General features: G+C 41.5%; 1 protein-coding gene across 4 annotated transcripts in view; it reads left to right on the forward strand.

Annotated features, from left to right (window-relative positions):
* The window catches only part of SESN1 (sestrin 1), a 97,588-nt gene extending 74,531 nt beyond the window's left edge, over positions 1-23,057 (forward strand). The window contains exons 1-10 of one of the 4 annotated variants that reach the window (XM_007537280.3): positions 2,743-3,153; positions 9,071-9,136; positions 9,940-10,140; positions 10,950-11,132; positions 12,365-12,607; positions 14,608-14,755; positions 16,223-16,335; positions 18,885-19,075; positions 20,755-20,899; positions 21,671-23,057. In XM_007537280.3, the coding sequence (XP_007537342.1) occupies positions 3,052-3,153; positions 9,071-9,136; positions 9,940-10,140; positions 10,950-11,132; positions 12,365-12,607; positions 14,608-14,755; positions 16,223-16,335; positions 18,885-19,075; positions 20,755-20,899; positions 21,671-21,757 (1,479 nt within the window). In that variant the 5' untranslated portion in view covers positions 2,743-3,051 and the 3' untranslated portion in view covers positions 21,758-23,057. Of the gene's footprint in view, positions 1-2,742; positions 3,154-4,387; positions 4,412-9,070; positions 9,137-9,939; positions 10,141-10,949; positions 11,133-12,364; positions 12,608-14,607; positions 14,756-16,222; positions 16,336-18,884; positions 19,076-20,754; positions 20,900-21,670 lie in introns of those variants that run through there. The other 3 variants (XM_060190657.1, XM_007537279.3, XM_060190656.1) reach the window with 3 other exon arrangements.
* Positions 23,058-24,226: the final 1,169 nt, after the last annotated feature.

Consider the following 24,226-nt stretch of genomic DNA (forward strand, 5'->3'; position numbering starts at 1 on the left):
CTCTCCCCAGTTTTGAAATCTTCATTAAAAGATTCAGTCAGGCCTCTGTTACTTTGGAATCAAACTTTGGTTCCAATCTCAGGTTGCATTTAACTGCTTTTACAACTGTAGGCAAGTTACCCATATTTTACATGTTTCTGCTTTACAAATTTGGAAACTGAATACAGTATCTACCTTATATGTGTGAAGTACTGATAGGCAGGAATTAATAGGTTGCTGGGCTTACTATCATTGGCCTAAAAAAAAAAAACCGACCATGATTCGACACACATATTCTTTCGGGGAAAGTGATTTTTCTAATTTAAAACCACTGGTACTTTTTAGAATATTGATTACTTATAGATACGGCTAGTGGACTGTGTTTCTCAGGTCCTATGTAGAGATTTAAAATAATGCATTTTTAAAAGAAAAAAAAAGAGACCTTAAAGGAGCAAAGGGAAGCAAAGATTTGCCAACATTGCTTTTAAAGTAATTAACTTAATACTAATATTTAATTTGAAGAAGTGAAAGAAGTAGAGGACAAATAGGAGAACCATCTAAAGTTAAAGTTCAGTGCTAAAAGGATCTCCGTGTACTCAAAACATGATGTTGAAAGGAAAAAAGTGCTTAGCAGACAAGCTATATATAAAAAACAGGAAGGTCTCAGCTAGAGGAGAAAAAATGGACAAAATTAGTAAGCAGAAGTAATCTTATAACCAGAATTTATTGTAAATGAAATGTCTGTTACCAACTGTAATAGAGTATTTTTCAGGAAAGCTTAAACCATCTAAATCAAACACCCTTAAAGTAGTTCTTTGAATTAATGACTAAAACTGTTACTGTGTGTTTTTTTAGCTGATTATTAAATATAATTACAACTCTGATGAATATATCTATAAGCCTATATGCATGAGACACCAAGCTCAGTCCCCAGCACTGCATATGCCATGCCGGAGTGATATCCTGTGTTCTGTTGCATTCTCTCTCTCTCTCATTAAGTGAAACAGGAATAACAGTTACATTCTTCAGTGAAATTTGGCTAAAGTCTCTCCTTACTGTTTGTCTTTTACTCAACCTCCAGTTGTTACTCTTCATACCCTCTGCTGCAGTACCTAGAAACTTCCCTTATTCATGTTCCCTAATGGGCCACAGTCATGCTGTCCTGTCTCTGTGCTGCTCTCTGCACACACTGTTAACTCTGTTTCTGCTGTCTGTCAAGCCCTTCCCCGCAGTTTTCTTATTATATTTATCCCTTTACCTAGCTTAATACCTCACAATTGCAAACATCTAGTCAGTTTATATTTCCAAATTATCATCTCAACTAGTTCGTCTTACCACAGCATTACCATATTGCTGCAAGTTTAGCAGTTTACTGTGTTTGGTGTTGCCTGTTTGAGTTTCACTGTGCATTTGATTATCATGTTTATTTTTGGGGCTGGGGATAGAAAAAGAGCCTGAAAGTCTTTAGCTTTTCCCCCTATGTCAACATTAACCCAAAATTACTTTTGCTGACCAGTGAAAAGTATTTTGGGTGCTTTAGCAATGTGTGAGTGTGACTTATGGGGAATATATAGTAGCTGGTTATCTGGAGAAGATAAAATGAACCATTCTTAACTCGCTTCTTAGAAAATATGACAGTTAAGGGTTGGAGAAAGAGCTTAGTGGCAGCACATAGGAAGTGAAAGACACCAGGTTCCGCCTTAGGTACCATCAACAGCTAGGGTCAAATCGTGCTCAATGTGAGAGAGAGGAGAGAACAACAGTAAAAGAGCAAGTAGGATGGGACAAATGTCAGGACAGAGCCAGGAAGATAGCTCAGCCAGTTAGAGCACCAATTTACAGGAGGTTTCAGAGGCCACCAGTTCACTCCCAGGAACTGTCTATGTCAGAGGTGAGCAGTAAGTACTTCGGTCTCTTTCTCTCTCTCCTCTTGCATTCTCTTACTTATGATGGTTTTTTGTTTGTTTGTTTTTAGCTAAAAGTAACTTAATTTTCTCTAAAACACTGTAAATTCACTCTTAAGACTGAAACTTGCTTTCCTGAGTCCTCCTTCTGTGCCTGTCCCTATTTATTGACTTAAACTCCATTTGTTTCTGTCATGGTGTTCCAACATTTTTTTTAAGCAAGCATGTAAGCTTTTGAAAACACAAGAGCAGTTAGGAAAAAAAAAAAAAACTAATTTAGGAGTTCTTGTTTTTAGATTGAAGAAGTTCTTGAGTAAAAGTGTTGACACAAAATATGAGAGATCTGTGTTCAGGATCCAACAATGTTGATTATTTGTGCTTCTTACAAAATATATTTTCTCTACTTCCTCATCAGATTTCAGAGAAAATAGTCTTTTGAACCCAGGATGCTTATAAGGGAACATTAGCCATTTTTTTTAAAAAAGTCTCAATTTATTTGGGAAGATTTTGTTGCCAAGGCTTATTATCTGTATGGAAGATCCAGTATCTGTGTAGGGCAATGGCGTTTACAGTTTCAACCCACCTTGCCAAAAATAACTTTACATTTCACATACATTGGCCGTGCTTCCCTACTTGTGCCTGCATTCTGCGGCCCATTCAGTGGCGTTTGGGCATTACTGGTTAAGGAGTGTGGCAAATGGAAGCGAACTTGATTCCAGGGGCTGGCGGTAGGGTCAGAGGCTGTCATTAGGCTGTAGGCGGAGCGGGTGGAGGAAGGGCAGGCGCTGGGCTGCAGGGCTGGGGACGGGGCAGGAGCCTCCCTCGCTCCCTCGCTCGCTCGCTGGCTGGCTGGCTGGTTGGCTGGCTGGCTGGCTCGCCCCGGCGACCGTCTGGGCCGGGCCTGGGGAATCAGCTCCTGGGGCGGGAGCCAGGCCCGGCGGGGCGGGCCGCGAGGTTGTTTTCCGCAGGACCCCAGGGGCGGGGCTCCCCGCAGACGCGGGTCCGCATTGGCTGCGGGTGACGGCGGGGGCGGGGCCGCGGCCTGTTTGTTCGCTGGGTCCCTCGCCCCGCGGCACTGGCAGAGGTGCCGCAGCCCCGCCGTCACCCGCAGCCTTCGCCGCCGCCGCCGCCTCCCTGCGCGTCTGCAGCGACCCGGGTCCGAGCCGACATGCGCCTGGCCACCGCGGCCAACGAGGCGTACACAGCCTCCCTGGCCGTCTCGGAGCTGCTGGGCTGCAAGCAATGCGGCGGGGGCCGCGGCCAGGACCAGGTACCCGGGAGAGGGACGAGCGGGCGGCCGGGCAAAGGGGCAGCGGCCGGGCCGGGCCGAGCGGGTCTCGTCGCCTCTGCACCCCGGGAGCTCGGAGGACGCCAGCCCCCCTGCCCCCCGGCGGTCTGGGGCGGGTGGGTGCACGCTGCCCTCCGCAGGGCGTCCCCGGGCTGGAAGTGCTGAGGTCGGTCGGGAGGTGGGGCTGCCGCGGTCATCTCAGCTAAGCCTCCAGAACGTGAATGATGTCTCCGGTGCAAGTCCCCGCAAGTCAGAATCCGAACAAAGCTCCAGTCTTTCTGCAGGGCAGCCCCCCCCCCCGTCAGAACAGCTGATTCTGTGACCCTCACTCGCTTTGCCACCTGCTTCAAAATACAGAAAGGAAAAATGAACATGCATTTCAGGCCGTTAAAAGATGCTGCTGCCTAGATAAAGCATGCCCTGCCAGCCCGATGACGTTATGCACACTGTTTACTGGCTTATTGAACCATCCGCCCGTTTTCTATCCGAATGGCAACGTTTTGCTTTATTTCACAGGTGGTTGCAAACAGGGCACCTATCAACCAAAATGTGAAGATTTAAAAGACTGACTCAAAAGATGACAGAGGGGAGTCGGGCTGTAGCGCAGCGGGTTAAGCGCAGGTGGCGCAAAGCACAAGGACCGGCATAAGGATCCCAGTTCCAACCCCGGCTCCCCACCTGCAGGGGAGTCGCTTCACAGGCGGTGAAGCAGGTCTGCAGGTGTCTATCTTTCTCTCCTCCTCTCTGTCTTCCCCTCCTCTCTCCATTTCTCTCTGTCCTATCCAACGACAACAACAATAATAACTACAACAATAAAACAACAAGGGCAACAAAAGGGAATAAATAAATAATAATAAAAAAAAATTAAAAAAAAAAAAAGATGACAGAGGAAAAGCTAGAACAATAGTAATTAAAAATCGAATCTATGTTAGAATGGTGGATTACCTTCGTTCAAGAAATCCGAAAGTGAATTTCTATACAGCACTGCCCACTAAAGTGATTTACTACTTCCAATTTTTCATATTGTATTTTATGATTATTATTGGATAGAGACAGAAATTGAAAGGGGAGGAGGCGATAGAGGGAAAGAGACAGAGACACCTGCAGCCCTGCGTCCCCACTCCTGAAGCTTTCCCCCTGCAGGTGGGGACCAGGGGCTTGAACCTGGGTCCTTGCGCACTGTGATGTGTACGTTTAACCGGGTGCACCACCACCAACCCGGCCCCTACTTCCAATTTTTGTAAGTGGATTTGCATTATGAATATATTGTGTACATTTATAGAAACTTAAACGAAGATGTTTTCTCGCTAGCTGTAAAAAACACCAACTGAAAACTTTCTAGTTTTTAACATTTATGGATACACGATATGATCTTTGCTTTGAGATGATACAACTATAAAAAAATTCTTAAGTCCTTATTATTGTTGCTTTGGAAACTGTACTAAAGAGAGAAAGCAGTGTCAGTGTAGGAACGGCACTTACAGACTACAGGCAGGCCACTTCAGATCTTTCCTCATTTTAAATAGCAGTGAGCCCTGATCCTGCTGCTTGAATAGCTTCTATTTCTGGTGTTATTTGTATGCAGAATCCTGGTTCTTGCCCAGATCTAGGCTCTCTAAATATAGCCACATAAACTGGAAGAGAAAGAGATACATTTTAGTTTGCACACTGATTACAGTGGCTGTGGGATTGTGTTCAGGAAATCTGGGAGTTCTGTATTTCATTTTTAACATGGCCAGCATGTGGGGAGACAAATTAGGAAATAGTGCTTGATAGGAAAAATACTCTCTGCAAAAGAATAACAAAAATACTCTCTGCAAAAGAATAACACTCTTAAATAGCAGACTTTCAGAGTGCTTTTAAATTAAACACCTCCCAGACTGGAACTGCTGACTAAAGTCTGAGGTGTACATAGGGCTAAGCCAGCCTTATAAACCCAGTACTCTGAACTCTTGAGTTTTTATTATTTTTAGAAGGCATAGACTAGTTGTATTAGTGATCTTAAGAGAACTAATATATTTTGTTATAGTAGGAATATTTCTAATACTTCTAGATCTCTATTTCTATTTGAAAAAATTGACTTGTCAAAAAGGCTGACAGTTGTTAGGGTTAGGAAAGAAAAGATTATAGGGTGGGAACTCCAATTTTTTTTTTTTTTGCCTCATTCATGTTTTTTTAAAAGGTACGTGCTGCTTTTGTAATTTAAAAAAATCAAATGAAGGTCGGTGCTATCAATATTAAAATATCTAGACAGGCTTCTTTTTTTAATTTGTTGTCTTTTTTTTTAATCATCATCATTGGAGAATGAACTCAGGGCCTCAAACTTGGTAAGGAATATTTCTCTGCTGTGTGCTATCTTGGGCTCCTGGAGAGTTTTTTTGTTCATTTGTTTTTTGAATCAAATGCAGTGGAAAAAATAAAATGATACATATTTTTCTTCAGCTTGTTTAGTAAGTAGACACCATAAGCCAACAAATGCTTTCATTGTGCAAATTATTCTTTTGCTTAAGAATATTGATCAAGGTTCACAGCATACATGTATGTTTTATAATTTTGAATTGATTAAAACAGTATTTTAATATACAAACATTGATCGATGCAGTGACAAAATAGCCACTCTGGCACTATCAACATAGGCGGTGAATTTTCATGCTGTGAAAATTAGTTACGAAACATGTCAGAAATTTTCAGCAGTGTTGTGATAATGGAGGCCTATGGCAGTTCTTTCTTAGATGCTGATTAGGACTGTTGCAAGGACAGGACTGCTGTTTCCCACACTATTTTTCTCAGACACACCTTCACATCTGCATCATTTTCAGCAGCGCTTTGCTGTTGACAGTCCTGCATGTGGATTGTCCAGAATTTGTTCTATGTCTGTCTGTCTGAAACTTAGTTTCCTACAGCTACAAATGAAGGCATAAATTAAATAACTTTTAGGAAGCTATCAAATGTATTTACTTTGGCTGTGACCTTCCCGTGACTGTCTGCGGTATCTATTTTTTTAAAATCAACACTTGATAAAAAAAAAAAAAAATAGTAACTACTTGTTGTGTGATTAGAAAAAGTATTTCATAAGTTATTTTTTTCCAGAGAAATCTACTTTTAGAATCAGTTGCACCTAAAAAGACGTTTAAGGTATCAAAAACAATTTGAGGGACTAGGCGGGACGCACCCAGATGCACACACATTGTAGTCTGCCAAGACCTGGGTTCAAGCCCTTGGCCCCCATGCAAGAGGAAGCTTCATGAGGGGTATAAAACAATGCTGCACATGCCTGTCTGTCTCTCTCCTCTCCTCTGTCTCCCCCTTCCTTCTCTTCCTTTTTCTATTCAAATAAAGTAAATATATATATTTTAAGTATTTAAAGAGTTTCAAAGGAGCAATAATTAAGGACACAAACTCCAGAACCAAACTTCTAAATTCAACCCCTTTGCTCTTTTCTAAATTCAACTACTTTGCTCACTAATTCAGAGCTAGATGACTTGGGTTCAAGTTACACACATACACACCCTTGACACTTCCTTTACACTTTAAAACATTCCCATCAGCAGTGTATAAGCAGGCAGGAGAAGTAATGAATACACTGGTAGCACACAAGACTTACATGTGAATGGTCCTAAGTTCCAGCCCTACCATCACCAATAGCCAGAGCTGAGAGTTGTGCTTTGGTTTAAGAAAGGAAAGTGTAGGGCCAGGCTGTGGTGCACCTGGTTTAAGTGCACATGTTACAGTGTGCAAGGACCCAGGTTCAAGCCCCATGTCCCCAAATGCAGGGAAAAAGCTTCAGGAGTGGTGAAGTAGGGCTGCAGGTGTCTCTCTGTATCTTTCTCTGTCTCCCCCTCCTCTCTTAATTACTGTCCCTATTCAATAATAAAATATTAAAAAATTTTAAAGAATTTTTTTTTAAGTGTAACAATAAGAGACTATTTCTCCAGCATAGTCTTATTGTGCATTTCCTGAACTTAAATATCAGTAACATCTTAGATGAAAAATGGTACCTTTGGGAAGTTAACTTGTAATTGTTTTGTGCTTTTTAAGCCTGTTAATATGGTTCCAGTTTTTTAAAACTGTTTATGTCCTTTATTCATTTTTTTCCCTAGAAGATTATTGGTGACTTTCTTACTGATTTGTAGGAGTTTCTGAAGCAAAGAACTTTAAACCTTCACTATATGCGTTGAGAATGCATTTCCCATTTCCCTGTCTGCTGTAAACTTTGCGTGTGAAAGTTTTTGTTTTATCAAACAATATTCTTATAGTCTATGATTATGGTTATTCCTAGGTCTACGCCACTGTAGTGTTTTTTTGGATTATTTAATACCTAACTGTGATTGGTTGTGGAGTAAAATAATGGTTTGGGACTTCAACTGGCTGTTTCCTTTTTTATAAATCCATTTGTACCCTGTTTGGAAATGCAACGTTTTATATACTAAATTTCTCAAATGGTGTATCTTAGTTATAAAAATTAATACTCTTGAAATGGATGTTTTCAGAATTGCATTTGTTTAAATAAGATAGTAAAGGAATGAGAAAGTTTATATATTCATTATATTTTGTTTGAAATGTATGTGATTGGCTCAAATTTAACAGTCAGACCAATAGAATCATATATATATATATATATATATATATATTTATCCAGATCATCAACAGGGTATCACCTTTAATGAAGGATATGGTCGTTAGAACATTACTGGCTTTAAGTGTGAAATATCAGAGTAAGAAATTACTGACCTTCAAAAGATTTGGGTGTGTGTGTGTGTGTGTGTGTGTGTGTATAATATATATATATGTGTGTGTGTGTGTGTATTCAGTAGACTTCAGTTTTCCTAATAATTCAGTTTTATCCTGCTTGCTTATTTTTCAAAAATATTCTGCTTAGAGTTTTCATTCACTTGGACCAAATTTCTTGAATTGCTGCCACATGTCCTCCTTTGTCTACCCCTCCCCCCTACTTTTTTCTTTAAAAGCATCTGGTTTATATCATAAAGGACTTTTCAAAGTAGTAGAGAGACAGAAATATCTGTATATAATTACTTTAGAAAGAGTTCATCTTTAGTTGTGTAAATACTGGAAATGTTTAAGTCTAAAAACATATTCAGTTGAATTATTTTATTTTGGTTGTGTCTGTATAATAACACCCCGCTGGAGGGAAAGAAGGGATTTGTGTTAATCACACTACACTATCAAGTAAGGTGTAGGATTCTAAATTCCAAGTATAGGATTCTAGTGTCATTATGTCAAAAGATTTTTTAAAAGTCTTTCTTGTGAGCTTTTTAAAAAAAGTGATCACGCATAGTTGCTGACATAAATAAAAATCTTCATTGAGGCACACTTAAAAATCAAAATAAATTCATCTTAACTTTTACTTAACCACAGAGAAAACATGCCCTATGGGACTCTTTCTCTTGTGAATGTAACTACTCTTGATTTTTATTAATATTTGTTCTTCTCGTGATACATTATTATAGATATAAAAATAATTACATTTCTTTCAGCTTAAGACATGTTAGGTGGAGGTTACTACTTTGCCATTTCCTGCCAAGAGGCACAGGGATTGGTATTTTGGTTGGTTGGGTTTTAGATGGACAGATGCACTGGTCTTATTTTGTATCACTGACAATCCACGGGGTTGGCTGCTATGTGCTGAACTTTCTGTTCTAGACTTGCTGCCAAGTACTTTATGCAAAACGCTGGTTGTAGTGAAACAGGTTTTATTGTTTTTAGTCATAGTCATCTATGCAGTGCAGACAGGGGACATGGTGTGTATATATGACCACGAAAACAAACCACCCCAAACAAGCCTTCCTCTGTTCAGCTAGTTGTTTCCCCTCCCATTCCTGTAGCTTACGCTCATGTTGTTTACTGTGGAGGCCTGGGATCATGTAATTTTCTTTTCTAGGAACTTGGAATTAGAATTCCTCGACCACTAGGACACGGACCAAGCAGATTCATCCCAGAAAAAGAGGTATGTTTGTGAAAGTGCATCATGAACTCAGTATGCTTTTAAGGAAGAGCCGTCCTGACCCACTTCTTGGCATGTGAGCAAAACTGTGGGTCAGAAACATGTTTTGATCAGAGTTGATCAGAGCTACTCATCAAGCTTTGGCAGTGAATCTGGCATTAGAAAGCTACTGTAGTCATGTTGATTTCTAGTATTTCTTCTTGATGCTTTTCTATTGCCCATCTTTAATCAAGGAAGAGACAGACTTGTTTTTGACCAGTGATTTTTCCACCTATGTTTATGTAGATGTAGCTGTGGGTTAGCTCTGTCCGTAGACTGAGTTACTTGGGCTTTAGCTTCTCCGTAGGCTGGCTCTCGTTGTTAGATCGGTACTTGCATAACAAACATGTAAAAAGCTTGTGTGTTTTGTTTTCACAGGATTTGTTTTTGATTTGGGTTTTCCTTATGCTGAGTAGAGAGTAGTAGTTCTTAGGAAAGACGTTAGTGCCTGTCTGCAAGCTCTGCACATTTGATAATCTGAATCCGCTTCACTAGCTGGGTTCCAGCCAAATCTGCAAGCAGCCTATTTAGATGGCCTTTAATGCTCAGTATTTAATATTCAGTGATGCTTACACCCTGCTACCTACTGTGTGTGACTGCTTGCTTTCCTGCTTTGCTGACATTTAGGCTAAGTTTACAGAATTAGAACCTCTCTCTCAAACCAGATTTTGTCTGCTTGCTTCTAGGTAATACTTCGATTATAGTGTACACATATTCTTTCACGATTACTTTCCATGTGCATAATTGTCTTTCCTTCTTTTCTGCAGATTCTCCACGTGGGAAGTGAGGGCGCACAGATGCACACTTTGTTTGCAGACGCTTTTGCTGCTCTAGGTCGTTTGGATAATATCACGTTAGTGATGGTTTTCCACCCGCAATATTTAGAAAGTTTCTTAAAAACTCAGCACTATCTATTGCAAATGGATGGACCATTACCTCTGCATTATCGGCACTACATCGGAATAATGGTTAGTAGACACTGAACATCTTTTTCTGCTTGTTCTACGTAATCATTTTAAAGAAACAGTTAATGCTGTGAACACAGTGATGCTCTTATTCTGACTTGTAACCGGATTTTTCTTTCTTTGTAACTACTGGTTTTTCCTTTTTCTAAATATCAATAAATATGGCCTGAAGTTTAAAAGAGAAAAAAAAGATGTAGTTATAGTGTCGAACCATTTTCTCTTGAAGGAACCCAGTAGCACTAAAGTCTGTATCACTATTTGAATGATTCACATTGGCATATGCAGTGCTGCTCCGGTCTGGTTTGTACATAACACTCTATTATTTCATGGCTGGCATCTTAATTACAGTTTCTTAATCTAAATTTTTAAAGTTGGCAAAGGTTAGTGCAATCCCTCACTTGGATGGTGCACTTATATGCCACGCATGTGACCCAGGTCCGAGCCTGCCCCCACTGCATTGGCGAGCTTTGGCACTGTGGTCTCTGTCACTCTCTTACCTCCATGTCTCTATCAAGAAAAAAAGTAAAAAGAAGGAAAAGTTGGTATATGAAAAGAATTTCTGAAGTTCAAATACTTTTATCAGATAGGCTGGTCTTGAAATAGTTGAGTTGCTTTCTATGATGTATGCACACTCTGTAAATTCTTGCATCAAAACTTCAATAGTCTGCAAGAGTTGAAAATACACTCGTCAAACTCCTAATCAGCTACTTTGTGCTGACACTTTATAAGAGGTCTTACAGTTTAAACAGCTCCTGCAAGTCAGTACTTTTAATATTCATGTTAGTTTTTTTTTTCTCTCTCTCTTTCTCAAGGCTGCGGCAAGACATCAGTGCTCCTACTTAGTGAATCTGCATGTGAACGATTTTCTCCACGTTGGTGGGGACCCTAAGTGGCTCGACGGTTTAGAGAATGCCCCTCAAAAGCTGCAAAATTTAGGAGAACTTAACAAAGTTTTAGCTCACAGACCTTGGCTTATTACCAAAGAGCACATTGAGGTGAGTGGTGAAGTGCTGTGTCGAGGGCATCGTTTCATTTTTAAGTCTATTTTTCAGACCAGTTTTAAATTGACAGGCCGAGGTTATGGAGAGGATGGGTCTCATCCCCCAACACCTATAGCATTGGGAAGCTCCATCTGCTGTAACTGATCAGAACTGACTTACTGCTGTAAACTGCAGTGGATGGTTTCTAGCTGTTCGGAGCTGTGAGAAATGCCCAGTGCCAAGCTGCACCATTACATCAGCAGCACCATACAGATTAGGTTCACGGCTCTACAAGTTCCGTATACTCCACTGCGCACTGCGCGGTGCTTTCCCCTTGCTGCACTCACTGCTCTTTTTACTGCCTCTGTAGTTTTGCCCTTTTCAGAATATCATCTGGTTAGAATCACAGAGCGTGTAGCTTTTTAGACTAGCTTCTTTCACTTATCACTGCGCATTTAAAGTTGCTCTGTGTCTTTTCAAAGTCTCATGGCAGTGGTGAACCTGGCTAAGGTTAGCGCACGTGACTATGCATAAAGACCCGGGTTCCAGCCCTGCTCCCTCCTGCAAGGGGGATGCTTCACAAGCAGAGAAGCATATCTGCAGATGTCTGGCTTCCTGTCTCCCTGATTTCTCAATTTCTCTCTGTCCTGTCAAATAAAATAGAAAGAAAAAAAATAAAAGGCCACTGGAAGCAGTGACTTTGTGCTGGCACTGAGCCTCAGCTAACCCTGATGGCAATAATGTTAAAAAAAAGTTTAATATCGGGAGTCGGGCTGTAGCGCAGCGGGTTAAGCGCAGGTGGCGCAAAGCACAAGGACCGGCGTAAGGATCCTGGTTCGAGCCCCCGGCTCCCCACCTGCAGGGGAGTCGCTTCACAGGCGGTGAAGCAGGTCTGCAGGTGTCTATCTTCTCTCCTCCTCTCTGTCTTCCCCTCCTCTCTCCATTTCTCTCTGTCCTATCCAACAACGACAACAATAATAACTACAACAATAAAACAACAAGGGCAACAAAAGGGAATAAATAAAATATTTTTTAAAAAATTTTTAAAAAGTTTAATATCAAATTATTTTTATTGCTGAATAATACACTCCAAATTCTTGGTTTTATATGTCTCATATTTTAATTTTACATTTAGCTTTCTGTAGTGAGTAATCATGTTTTCAACAGACTAAACCCAAAGATGAACTATATACTTCTACCAGTGCTACACCTAATATAAAAATATTTTCGTACTTTCTTTTCCCAAGGGGCTTTTAAAAGCTGAAGAGCACAGCTGGTCTCTCGCAGAACTGGTGCATGCAGTAGTTCTGCTCACACACTATCATTCTCTGGCCTCGTTCACCTTTGGCTGTGGCATCAGCCCAGAGATTCAGTGTGATGGTGGTCACACATTCAGGCCTCCTTCTGTCAGTCACTACTGCATCTGTGACATCACAAACGGCAATCACAGTGTGGGTGAAGTGCAGGCCAACTCGGCAGGAAGTGTCTCGGTAAGCATTGTTCCTTAGAGGACTGTCTTCAGAGCGATCACGATGATTATTTTATTAGTTAGTCTGATGTAGAAAATCCACTCTGTCCAGTTCCATTAGTCCGCCTCTTCAGATTTATTGGTTAGCCTCTTAAGTCAGTAATTACTTAGCAACTGCAACTAGACACCCAGCACTAGGTTAGTGTTCAGGCGCGTATGAAATGGCAGATCCTCTCGGAGGTGAGCATCGAGTAATCAGCGGTGGGATCCGGGGCCAGCAGCATGGACCCCGTCAGAACCGGCTAACATTGAGTGGCTTCTGCACCAAGATGACTGCAGGCTGAGAACAGGGTACTTGGCAGAGGCTTTCTGATGCCATTCACATCCTTGTCTTTCCTTTTATTTTAAAATGTATTTACTGGGTAGAGCAAGAGAGAAGGGCAGAAAGAGAGAGTTCTAGCACTGCGTTACCATTTATGCAGCACCCCCACAGGTGGTGGGGTCAGGCTTGAACCCAGGCCCTTGTACACTGTGACGTGTGCGCTCTGCTGGATGTGCCACCTCCTTCCTCGTCTTCCCTTTGACACAAAGTTAACTCTTTAGCTTTTAGGAGTTTGTATCTGGTTTTTGGTGTTTTTTGTTTGGTTGGTTGGTTTTTTACTTTTAACTTTTTAAATTATTTATTGATTCAATAGAGACAGAAATAGAGAGGGAAGGGAGGGTGAGAGACAGAGAGACACCTGCAGCACTGCTTCACCACTTGTGAAGCTTTCCCCCTGCAGGTAGGGACTGGGGGCTCGAACCCAGGTCCTTGCACATTGTAATATGTGCGCTCAACCAGGTGCGCCACCACCCAGCCCCCCTGTATCTGGTTTTTAAAGTTGTCTTTAAACAGGGAGAGAACCAAACACTGCTCAGCTCTGGCTTATGGTAGTGCCAAGGATAGAACCTAGAGCCTTGGGGCCTCAGAGATATGAATACTGTACTTTAATAAGCTGAGCTGTTTCCCCAGCCCCAGAAGATTGTATCTTTTTGAAGACAGAATCAGCCCTGATCTTAGTTTTCTCTACTTGAAATGTATCAGAATGACTTTAGTTCTTCTTGTGATGAGTCAGAATCTCCTCTGCATCTTATTGTCGTGAAATAATAATAGTTCATTTTACATTTCCAGAGAGAAATCTAGTATCATAACCTTCTAAATATTTAGCATTGGTTTCTCCCCCTCCATTGTATTATTCAAGTTAGTATAGCACTTGACATGTATCAGGGGCTCAGTGAGGATTAGCACTTTCACATGGTAAGCTAAGCACATGAAGGAGAAGTCATTTGCCCAAGATTGATCACTGCATTATATTCAGAGACCCAGGACCATCAGTTTCACTCCATGTTGAATTAACTTGGATTCATGGTGGGCCCGTATGTGGTCACTAATTGTTTCTGAAAGTTTAAAGGTTACGTGCCGGCATGAGAACGTATGAATGAATTGTCACGGTGTTTAGAGCCTTCCCACCTTTGATTCAGTTCAAAGTTACCCTTAGTGAAATGGCATCACAGTGAGATGGAAAAGATCTGTAGCGTTGATAGATAAGCTCCCTATTCCAAGTTATTGAGTCGATTAGTTATAGAACTTATTTGTATGTTCTTATTTTATTGCCACAAGGCTTATTGCTGGAGCCTGGAGCCTGCAAGATGAATCCACCACTCCTAGTGGCCTCCCCCCCCCCCCCCCCCGCTTTCATTTTTTGGATAAAGACAGAAATTGATAGCAAAGAGACAAAGATAGAACAAGAAACACCTGCAGCACTGCTCTACCACTTGTGACTTTTTTCCTGTAGGTGAGGAAAGGGCTTGAACTGGAATCCTTCCTTACACATGCTAATGCATGTGCCTGACCCCTGCAGAAAAACGATGAGCAGTATTTTATATTGCCCATATTCTGTTGGGATACAGTCCTTAGGAGACAGGATTACATTTTAAACTTGGTGTCTGATGCCTGTAGCATTAACTGCATTTTCTCTTCAGGTAAGTGATTCTTTCTTTGAGGTTGAAGCCCTCATGGAAAAGATGAGGCAGTTACAGGAATGTCGAGACGAAGAAGAGGCAAGTCAGGAAGAGATGGCTTCACGTTTTGAAATAGAAAAAAGAGAAAGCATGCTTGTCTTCTCATCAGGTACAGCCAAACATTAGTCGGTAAACTATGGTGCTGACAGGAAAAGAGCCTAGGATCTTTATTTAGATGGTTCCTTAAAAACACCAGTCCACGTAGGTGTTTCCTTTCAGGGAGGCTATTGCATAGATTTCCTCCTTATAAATGAAACAGGCTGTGGGAAGTGACGGTGGCAAATAGCACTGGTCTAAGAGGGTTCTGGTATGAAAAGCACAGCTAGTCAGCTTTGCGAACCTAAATCACTTACCATGTGATTGTTGCCTCCCCACGGAAGTGAGGACGTTTTGCGTTCATAAAAGCCCTGATTGCTTCCAGCTTTATAACTCTTATCATTTGTGAAAAAGAGCGGTTTGGTAGGCAACAACCACCTACATTCTTTGACTTTTAATGTATATACCAAGTAATTAGAAAGGACAGTGTTTCAAAATGTATTTTGACAGTAATAAAGTAGGAGGAAACATATTCTCTGTGAAAATACTAAGTTTTATTGACAAGAAGTTTGCTGGAGACCAAACCCAGGGCCTCCTCTATGCAAAGTATATGCTCTGCCTCTGAGCTACTTTAAGAGGATGGTGTTTACCAGCAGAAAGAATGGTCTGAGGGACAGAAATGTAAGTAGGATAGTGGCTAATTTCTCATCATCCTTTAAACATGAAATGATCCAAAAAAAGCTTAATACAGGAAAAACAAATGAGGATTCATACAAGCTCTTTGTTTCATTCGTCACCATTAGAATTACTTCTAGGCTCGATGATCTGTTGGCTCCTACTAAATCACTTTACAGAACACTAACCTTCCTCCAGAAATAGTCTGTGTGATAAGGTTCAGAGTATGGCTGGCTTTAGTAGTTGAGGGCATTCTTTTAAACGGAAACTGTTGGCTGTAAACTGGAGAGGACTGCGGGATAGAATCTAAGAGATACACGTACAAAGTTCAGCCGAGAGTACTTTTATAACAGAATCTACTTCTATATCTGTTAAAATAATGAGGAATCATTTACTTAAAAATGGTGTGTTGGGAGTCGGGCGGTAGCGCAGGCGGCACAAAACGCAAGGATCTGCGTAACTATCCCGGTTCGAGTCCCTGGCTCCCCACCTGCAGGGGAGTCACTTCACAGGTGGTGAGGCAGGTCTGCAGGTGTCTGTCTTTCTCCCCCACCTCTGTCTTCCCCTCCTCTCTCTTATTTCTTTCTGTCCTACCCAGCAACAATGACATCAATAATAACTGCAACATTAAAACAAGGACAACAAAAGAGAAAAATAAATATAAAAAATTAAAAATTGTGTGTAACAACAACAATAAAACAAGGGCAACAAAAGGGAAACAAAGGAGGAAAAAATTGTGTGTGATTCATATTGGTTACTCTGTGTCAGAAAGAATTTTCTACATTTGTTACAAGTGGATGCATTTTGACTGGCATGTTTTTGAAAAGCTCTCAATGGTTTAAAAAATAATTTTTGTTTTTGGTAGACGATGAAGAAGCTACACCAGCAAGAGAAATATCTCGTCACTTTGAAGATACTAGTTATGGATATAAAGATTTCTCTCGCCATGGAATGCACGTTCCAACATTTCGAGTCCAGGTAAAATTGCGATTTGTTCTATCCACACGTGTCCATCTAATTTAAGACGGAGCCACTTGACAGAAGGACTTTGGCATGTTGCAGAAGTACCTTATGTGTCTGTCCTGTTAAAGTTCATAAGTTAGGTGCTCAAAATTCAGAACACATCCACCCATAAAACAAAGTTACACTAGTCATTTGATTTCCCATGCAAAAGCCTCCCTTAACGCTCACAGCGAGGCAATAAGGAATAGGTGTATCAGAACCTAGCGAACACTGAAGCTTTGGCTTTTCTCCCCATCTAGGCCCCCGTGTTAAAGTGAGGTGATTTTTGTGCTGTCAGTGCACCAGACCTGAGTGGCAAAAGAATTTTTGTCAGCATCTCAAGCATAGAAGTATGTTTTTGTGGGTGGGAGAAGAGGTTGAAGAAATCTGAAGTGAAAAAAAAAATGTGCTTTAACTTACACAGAATAATTTTGAAGGTCTTTTGGTTTTGCTTTAATTTGGGTGGATTCTTACAAGCACCATTTTCCATAGAAAATGAGTATGTCAGGTATAGTATTCTAACTTCTTTTTAAAATACGACCTCAGAGTTGGTGAGTTAATTCGGTGATAGGACATACAATTTGCAGGACAGAGGACATAGGTTCAGTCACCAAATGCCAGGCTGAGTGATACTCATGGAAATTAAAATATAAACTAAATGTCACTGAAATTTTGGTGACTGCAACTTTAAACTGTAAGAGAATTCACAAAATGCTATTTCAAAATGACTTCACTAGCCTCTTAAGAGTGAGTAAAGTTGCTAAACCAAGTCAGTTTCCTGAGCTCACAAATCATTAAATCTGAAAATACAAAGTGAAAAACTCCCTAGTCCGACTGCTGAGTGCTTGGGCACTGGGGCTCCTCTGTTGTGCCTGCCCGGCGGCCCTGTGCAAGTCTACCTCAGGAGCAGACGCCGCCATGGGCTCCAGCTGTGCTGAGCCTGCTTTCGGTCTGTCTGCACACACCACACGCGCCAGTGCTAGCTTAGGCACTGCTTCCTAAACAGCCTGGTGGGTAGATTCTTAGATAAATATTTAGTTCACATGAGTTGATTTTCTCAACTTTCCCAGATGTTTTGAGGTACTATTATTAAGACCTCCCTCCCCTCCCCCCCGAATTCTGAATATACTTGAAAATATGAAATTTGGGGGTTTTGTTCAAGGAACTTTTTTCACTGAGCTGGGTTGGTTTTTTCAGATAGGAGAAGAGGCCACAGCACCAAAGCTCCCCACAGTGTAGTGGGGACGGGACTCAGACCCGGCTTGTGCATGTGGCTATCACGTGAGCTGTTTTGCCAGATCCAAACTTTTTTTTTCTGGAAGATTAATTCCTTTATTGTACATAAGATTGGAATCAGAGCACCCCTGGCATATATGGTGCTGGGGATGGAACAGGGAGCTGCAGGAAAGCAAGTCCTGTGCTCTACCACTGGGACTGTTTCCCCAGGTGCTCCTCAGCAGACTTTGAAAAAAATCTCTGTATTGGGGGATTAACGGTTTACAGTCGACAATGAGATGCAGTAGTTTGTGCATGCGTAACATTTCCCAGTTTCCACATAACAGTTCAGCTCCCACTAGATCCTCCTTTGCCAGCATGTTACAGGACCTGAACCCTGCCCACCCCAGAGACCTTCACTTTGGTGCCGTGCACCAACTCCAGTCTGAGTTCTCAGCAGACTGAGATAAAGGCAATAAAACTTAGGCCCTAGGTAGTAAAACGACAGATCTTGTGGGCTCGAGAATAGGATTTGATTGTTCCCAAAGGAGAAGCAATATAAGGGCAGGAACTATCAGCAATAATTAAGCTTCTGTGGAGGGGTAGGGTAAGGGAAGGCATGATAAAGAAATTGCTCAGACTGCTATGAGCTTCACGCAGAGAATTTGCACTTGTGATTTTTGACAAATTTATATAAAATGGGGCAAGATTGTAGAGAGATTTAACCAGGGTGGTGTCATGATATCAAAAATGTGTTTTAGGGAAATAAATACAGGAGCAGTATACAGCTAATGATTTGCTAGACTTTAAGGGGGGAAGAAAAGCGGAGAATTAACGTAGTGAAACTTATTAGTCGACTCAACTAACAAGGCAGGGAGAAGAATAACAGATGTGTTGAATCTTTAAATGACTTTGAATTCAAAGAGTCCTTAAAAGAGTGGACTCCTGGAACGGGTCGCCTTTGGAGGCTGGGTAGGAAGACAGGCAGGAGAAATAAAAAAATAGGGAGTCTACAGATAAGAGAATGAGGTTTCATTCTTTTTTAAGCCCAAGCTGTAAGTCGTAACTGTTCGTATTTGCAACACAGACACTGAAAACACCAGACTGGAGGACGAGGGAAGGGACCTTAGGATGTCCTAAGAAAGGCAGTAGAGTGTAGCTGCCAGCAGTGTCACCACACTGCAGAGGGCCAGACGAACTATGTTACTGGGTTGTCGGAAAAGTAATGACATTTTTTCTACGCAAAAATGCACCATGTATATCTCGGTGTCATTTTAATTGTTCACATTTGATCTGTTCCCTGTATCTAGGACTACTGCTGGGAGGACCATGGTTATTCTCTGGTAAATCGCCTCTATCCAGATGTGGGACAGCTGATTGATGAAAAGTTTCACATCGCTTACAATCTTACTTATAACACAATGGCAATGCACAAAGATGTTGATACCTCAATGCTCAGACGTGCTATTTGGAACTATATTCACTGCATGTTTGGAATACGGTTAGTCTGTTTTCTTCTCTTTATAAAGAGACAGTTGCTTTGGGGCTATATGATTTGGGCACTTGGAAACACACATATTTATGCAGTCAAACCTTTCCCCAATGACATTATCACTGTTTGTTTCGAAGACCAATTTACTGTCTCCCTTTTCCTAGCTAGGCAGGTTGACAAATGAGAGACGAGCAAGAATTAAAGACAAGAGGCCTCCGGGGCGGGGCAGACAGAGCGGGCTGGCAGGCAAGCTGGTGCTGGCGCACAGAGGGAAAGAGGCCACAGCTGGCACCGAACACCCTTTGCATCTCTCTGCCTTACAATGCAATGACCCTCAGTTCTCAAGCTCCTTCCAGAGAATAACTGGTCCTATGACACTGTATCAAAATGTAAAGCTCTGGGAGCTGGGCAGTGGCACACACATTACTGCCTGCAAAGACTTGGGTTTGAGGCCCCACTCCCCAGCTACAGGCTGGGGACGCCTCATGAGCTATGGAATAGGTCTGTGGGTATCTCTCTCTCTCTCTCTCTCTCTCTCCTTCTCTCTCTCCTAATTAAATATAAAGGGAAAAAATGTAAAGCTCCGATGGCCTGTTCGGTATTTAGTCACATTATTCCATGTAGGAAGTGCAGCTGGCCTATGCCTCCACCCCACATGCACACAGACTTCCTGCTGTGCCACTTTTGGATAATCACAGAGGAAAGTCAACCTGACTTTCTCCTGCCATTACATCATCTCTCAGATCATATTGGCATTAGCCTTCTGGGCAGTGGTAGGACCAGCTTTGCAAATGCTTTCTACTCCTTTCCCGCTGGAAGCAAGTAGACTCCTGACTGTTCTGGGAACCATAGCACCCTGGTAATTTGGGGCAGCACAGACACTCTTGACTTGCAGTGACCTTCTTGGCTTCAAGAATAGAGTTTCCTCATTGAGGTCATCTGTAGACCACCGTTCCCTTGAGACATGCTGTCCCCACCCTACCCATCACCTGATTAGAAATTCCTGGTAATATCAGGAAAATAATTCAGACTTTTAAAACAATAATACTCATTTGATAGAGACAAATTGAAAAGGGTGAGGGAGAGAGAGACACCTACAGCACTACTTTACTGCTCACAAAGCTTCTTCCATTGCAGATAGGGACCAGGACTTTGACCCTGGGTCCTTTCAGACAAAATGTGTGCTTAGCAGGTGTACTACCACCTGCCTCCCCATTCAAAAGTTTTTCAAAGTGCTGGGCAGTGAATCCAGGGCCTCACACACTGAAGGGCCATTGTGTCTTGTGTGGAGCTCCCTTGGTACTGTCCATAACAGTCTCTAACCTGGTGACAGGAAGTGAGCCCAGGACCTCACAGACTCCTGCTGAACCACCTTCCAGGTCCCCAACTGTAACTATTGCAAAATGCATAAGCCTGTAGTGTGTATAGTAGTAACTATGTCTGGCATTTGTTAGTTGTAGCAATATTTGTAATATTTTCTTTGGCACAGGCAAATTTTCTGTTCATCTCTTGAGTTGTTATCCCTTTACATTAACTTGTTCTCACACACCCCCATTAAATATTGCCAGGCTACTGTTTTATTGTTTTGCTGTCTACACAAAGGAAAAATATATAGACTTTAGTATCAATATTCATGCCTGTACTTTTGTACAAAGAAATAAGGTGGGTTTTTTTGTTGTTCTGAACAGATATGATGACTACGACTATGGTGAAATTAACCAGCTATTGGATCGTAGCTTTAAAGTTTATATCAAAACTGTTGTTTGCACTCCTGAAAAGGTTACCAAAAGAATGTATGATAGCTTCTGGAGGCAGTTCAAGCACTCTGAGAAGGTATGTACCTTTCATGACTTGTTTACTCCACAACTTAGCAGTCATTCTTAGTCTCCTTCTCCTAATCTACTGACCCACAAACCCTGCCCAACAATCTTGCCAACTGAAAAAAAGGACATTCCAGCACAGATGTCTCCATTACCCCTTGGAAGAGAACCTTCCCTGTGGTGCTAGAGTAAAACATGGGAGACAGTGGGCTGAGCCCATCTCCACAAATTCTAGGTGGCTGTCACCTTTAGGAGAAAGAAGGCTGTAGTGCTGGGGATATAGAATAATGTCAAGAGACTCTTTATGCCTGAAGCTCTGAAATCCCAGGCTCAGTCCTTTGCACTACTATAAGTATGGTAAAAAGTAATTTTAAAAAATGAATACTACTTCGGCAGAGTGGGGATAGATAGCACAATGGCTCTGCAAACAGTCTCATGTCTGAGGCTCCAGTGTCCTAGGTCCAATTCCTAGCACCAGCATTAATCAGGGCTGAGCAGTAAGAACTCTGGTTAAAAAAAGTTTTGCAGGGCAAGTCGACATTCTAGTAAAACAGCATCAAGATTCTTTTCAGTACAAAAGACTACAAGGAGATATGTGATTGGATGGCTACCCAAAAAGAACATCAGTTGCTTTAGTTTTGAGAAATTGAAATTCAATTCAATGAGTAAAAGACATATAAGGTAGCCACTTAACACACACACAAACGTATTTATTTACCAGATACACTGAAAAACTTGAGTACATTGTAATCCTCCCTTAAATTCTGTTGTGTTTTCTACTCAGGTTCACGTTAATTTGCTTCTTATAGAAGCTAGGATGCAAGCAGAACTCCTCTACGCTCTGAGAGCCATTACCCGCTACATGACCTGATTGATGCCTTGCCTCCACTAGAGATGATGGGTCAGCAGACATGTTCTACAGGGGGAAGGTACTAAGCCCCAGGACCAATGGTAGATAAAAGAAACCCATCGTGCCATGATTCCTTTAGTCTCTGCTATTCAACTGTGGAAATAGCCACTGCTGGCACGAGCAGTGGCTACTCGGCAGCTTTGGTTTTAGAACTGTGAAGAAGGGCTGCCGTTCACAGTACTTTGCTTTTTGACAGTACAAGATGCTGTATACCTTGTGTTAAGACAGCAAGTAGGAACTCTTCCGATCCTGTTGCTTTTATGTTAAGTAAGATAGCAAGAATTGGAGCATGCAGAGGATATGGGACTTGGATAATGATGTACAAGCTTCTCTACATTAAGAATCTTAGATGTTGGTGCTGCTATTCCTGCTGGTGGAATGAGTAGAGTGCTGTTCAGTTAAGCTATTAGTAGTGATATTAGTCCTCAAGGTGAACACTGCTATTATCTGAGCCTACATATGTAATCTGTGTGGTTTCAAATTAAACCTACATATGTGTTTTAAAAAATGCATCTAAAAAAAAAGCATAGAGTTGGGGCCAGGTGGTGGTGTACTTGGCTAAGTGTGCACATTACAGTGCACAAGGATCCAGGTTCAAGCCCCTGGTCCCCACCTGTAGGAGGAAAGCTTCACGAGTGGTGAAGCAGGGTTGCAGGTGTCTCTCTGTCTCTCTCCCTATCTTCTCCTCTCAATTTCTCTCTGTCTCTATACAATAATAAATAAAACGTTTAAAAAAAAACCATTAAAAAGCATAGAGTTATTACAGCTCAGCCAAGACCATTTGCTGGTAATAGTTCATTTCTCTATAGTTTATTTTTTTAATTCAGTTATCAGATAACATTCAATTACAGTGACATCCTTAAGAGCTTTTCTTCCAAAAGCAATCTTAAATGAAAGTGTATAAACTATAAGAAAAGGCGTCTATCAGTTGACATGCTGCTTCCCAAGATGCTCCTGACCCTAGAAGGTGTCTGCTTTGGCCGGCGCGGGGGCTGTGGGAGGTGTTGCTGCAGGCGGCTGCGCAGTCCTGGGCGCGGCTTGCCCCTGCCCACATTGTGGTCCCTATTTGAGAATCATGCAGCTCCTTAAATAATGAAGCTGGAAAATATTTTTGGTCAAAATTTGATTTACAGATGTGCTAACTTTGAAATGCAAACATGTTTGAAAATGTACTAAGTACTTTGTATTCTGGAAGCATGAATTGCTTTTGAAGTCTGTCAGTATTATTGGTATTTTTCAATAAAGAATCATTTTTCTCCAACTTTGCTGTCTTTTTAATTGGTTCTATTTATTTTCATTAGCCAAAAAGATTCACTTTTATTTATTTCTTGAACAGAGAGAGAAATTGAGAGGAAAGGGGAAGATAGGGTGGAAAAGTGCTTCACCACCTGTGAAGCTTCCCCCCCAAAGGCAGACGGGTCTAGGAGCTCGAACCCAGGTCCTTGCACGTGATGATGTGTGCTCAACCAGGTGCACCGCCCTCTGGCCCCATTTAGTTGACAAATTCTCAAAGCCATTGAGAGAGATACAAAATGCACCTTCACTATTTTTACTTAGAAATGACTGCTAGAAGTTCTCTCCCCTTTTGAACTAAGCTGTTTTAGAGTTCAACTGTAATTCCCAAGGACAAGAGGTTTTCAGAAAGCCTCTGTAGAATAAACTAGGACATTCTGGAGCTGGCAAAGTACCTCACTTGGATAGTGTGCTGCTTTGCCGTGTGTGTGTGTGTGACCCAAGTTAAAGCCCAGCCACCACTGTACTCTGAAGGAAGCTTCAGTGCTCTGGTCTCTTTGACTCTCTGCCTTTAAAAGAAAAAAAAAAAATTCCAGACAATCAAAGTAGCTCCAAGTTAGAACTGTTGTAGTAACTTATTTATTAAAACATTTTGGAGCTAAATCTATTGTAGTACCAACAAATTTATAATGTGTGGGAGGTAGGAAGGCACAGTTTTGAATTCAAGGATATATGCTTCAGTGAGAACTTAAACAGAAATCTAGCACCACCATTATCTTCAACGTGTTGTATATTTAAAGAAATAGGTCCATTGGTAGTGAGCTTGCAATGCTAACTACATGATTCTACACATTGAATCTGTATGTTTTTCCTTTTGTTTACCACTGAGTAATACCAATAAATTGGACAAGTAAGTTTGCAGTGTTCAGTTTTTATTTATTCTATTGCTTTTTTTGTACTTCCTCTTGAAAATACAAAAAATTCTAATAAAAGTAGGACCGTCACAGAACAAGCTTAACTGAATGCAGTCCATTGAATCTTCTCACTCCAGAAAGTAGAAGTTGAATAGAAAATTCAAATGAGGGGGGCCCGGTGGTAGTGCAACGGGTTAAGTGCACATGGAGCAAAGCGCAAAAACCGGTGTAAGGATCTCAGTTCGAGCCCCTGGCTCTCCACCTGCAGGTCTGTAGGTGTCTG

Source organism: Erinaceus europaeus, chromosome 4 (assembly GCF_950295315.1).
Source record: "Erinaceus europaeus chromosome 4, mEriEur2.1, whole genome shotgun sequence".
NCBI lineage: Eukaryota > Metazoa > Chordata > Mammalia > Eulipotyphla > Erinaceidae > Erinaceus > Erinaceus europaeus.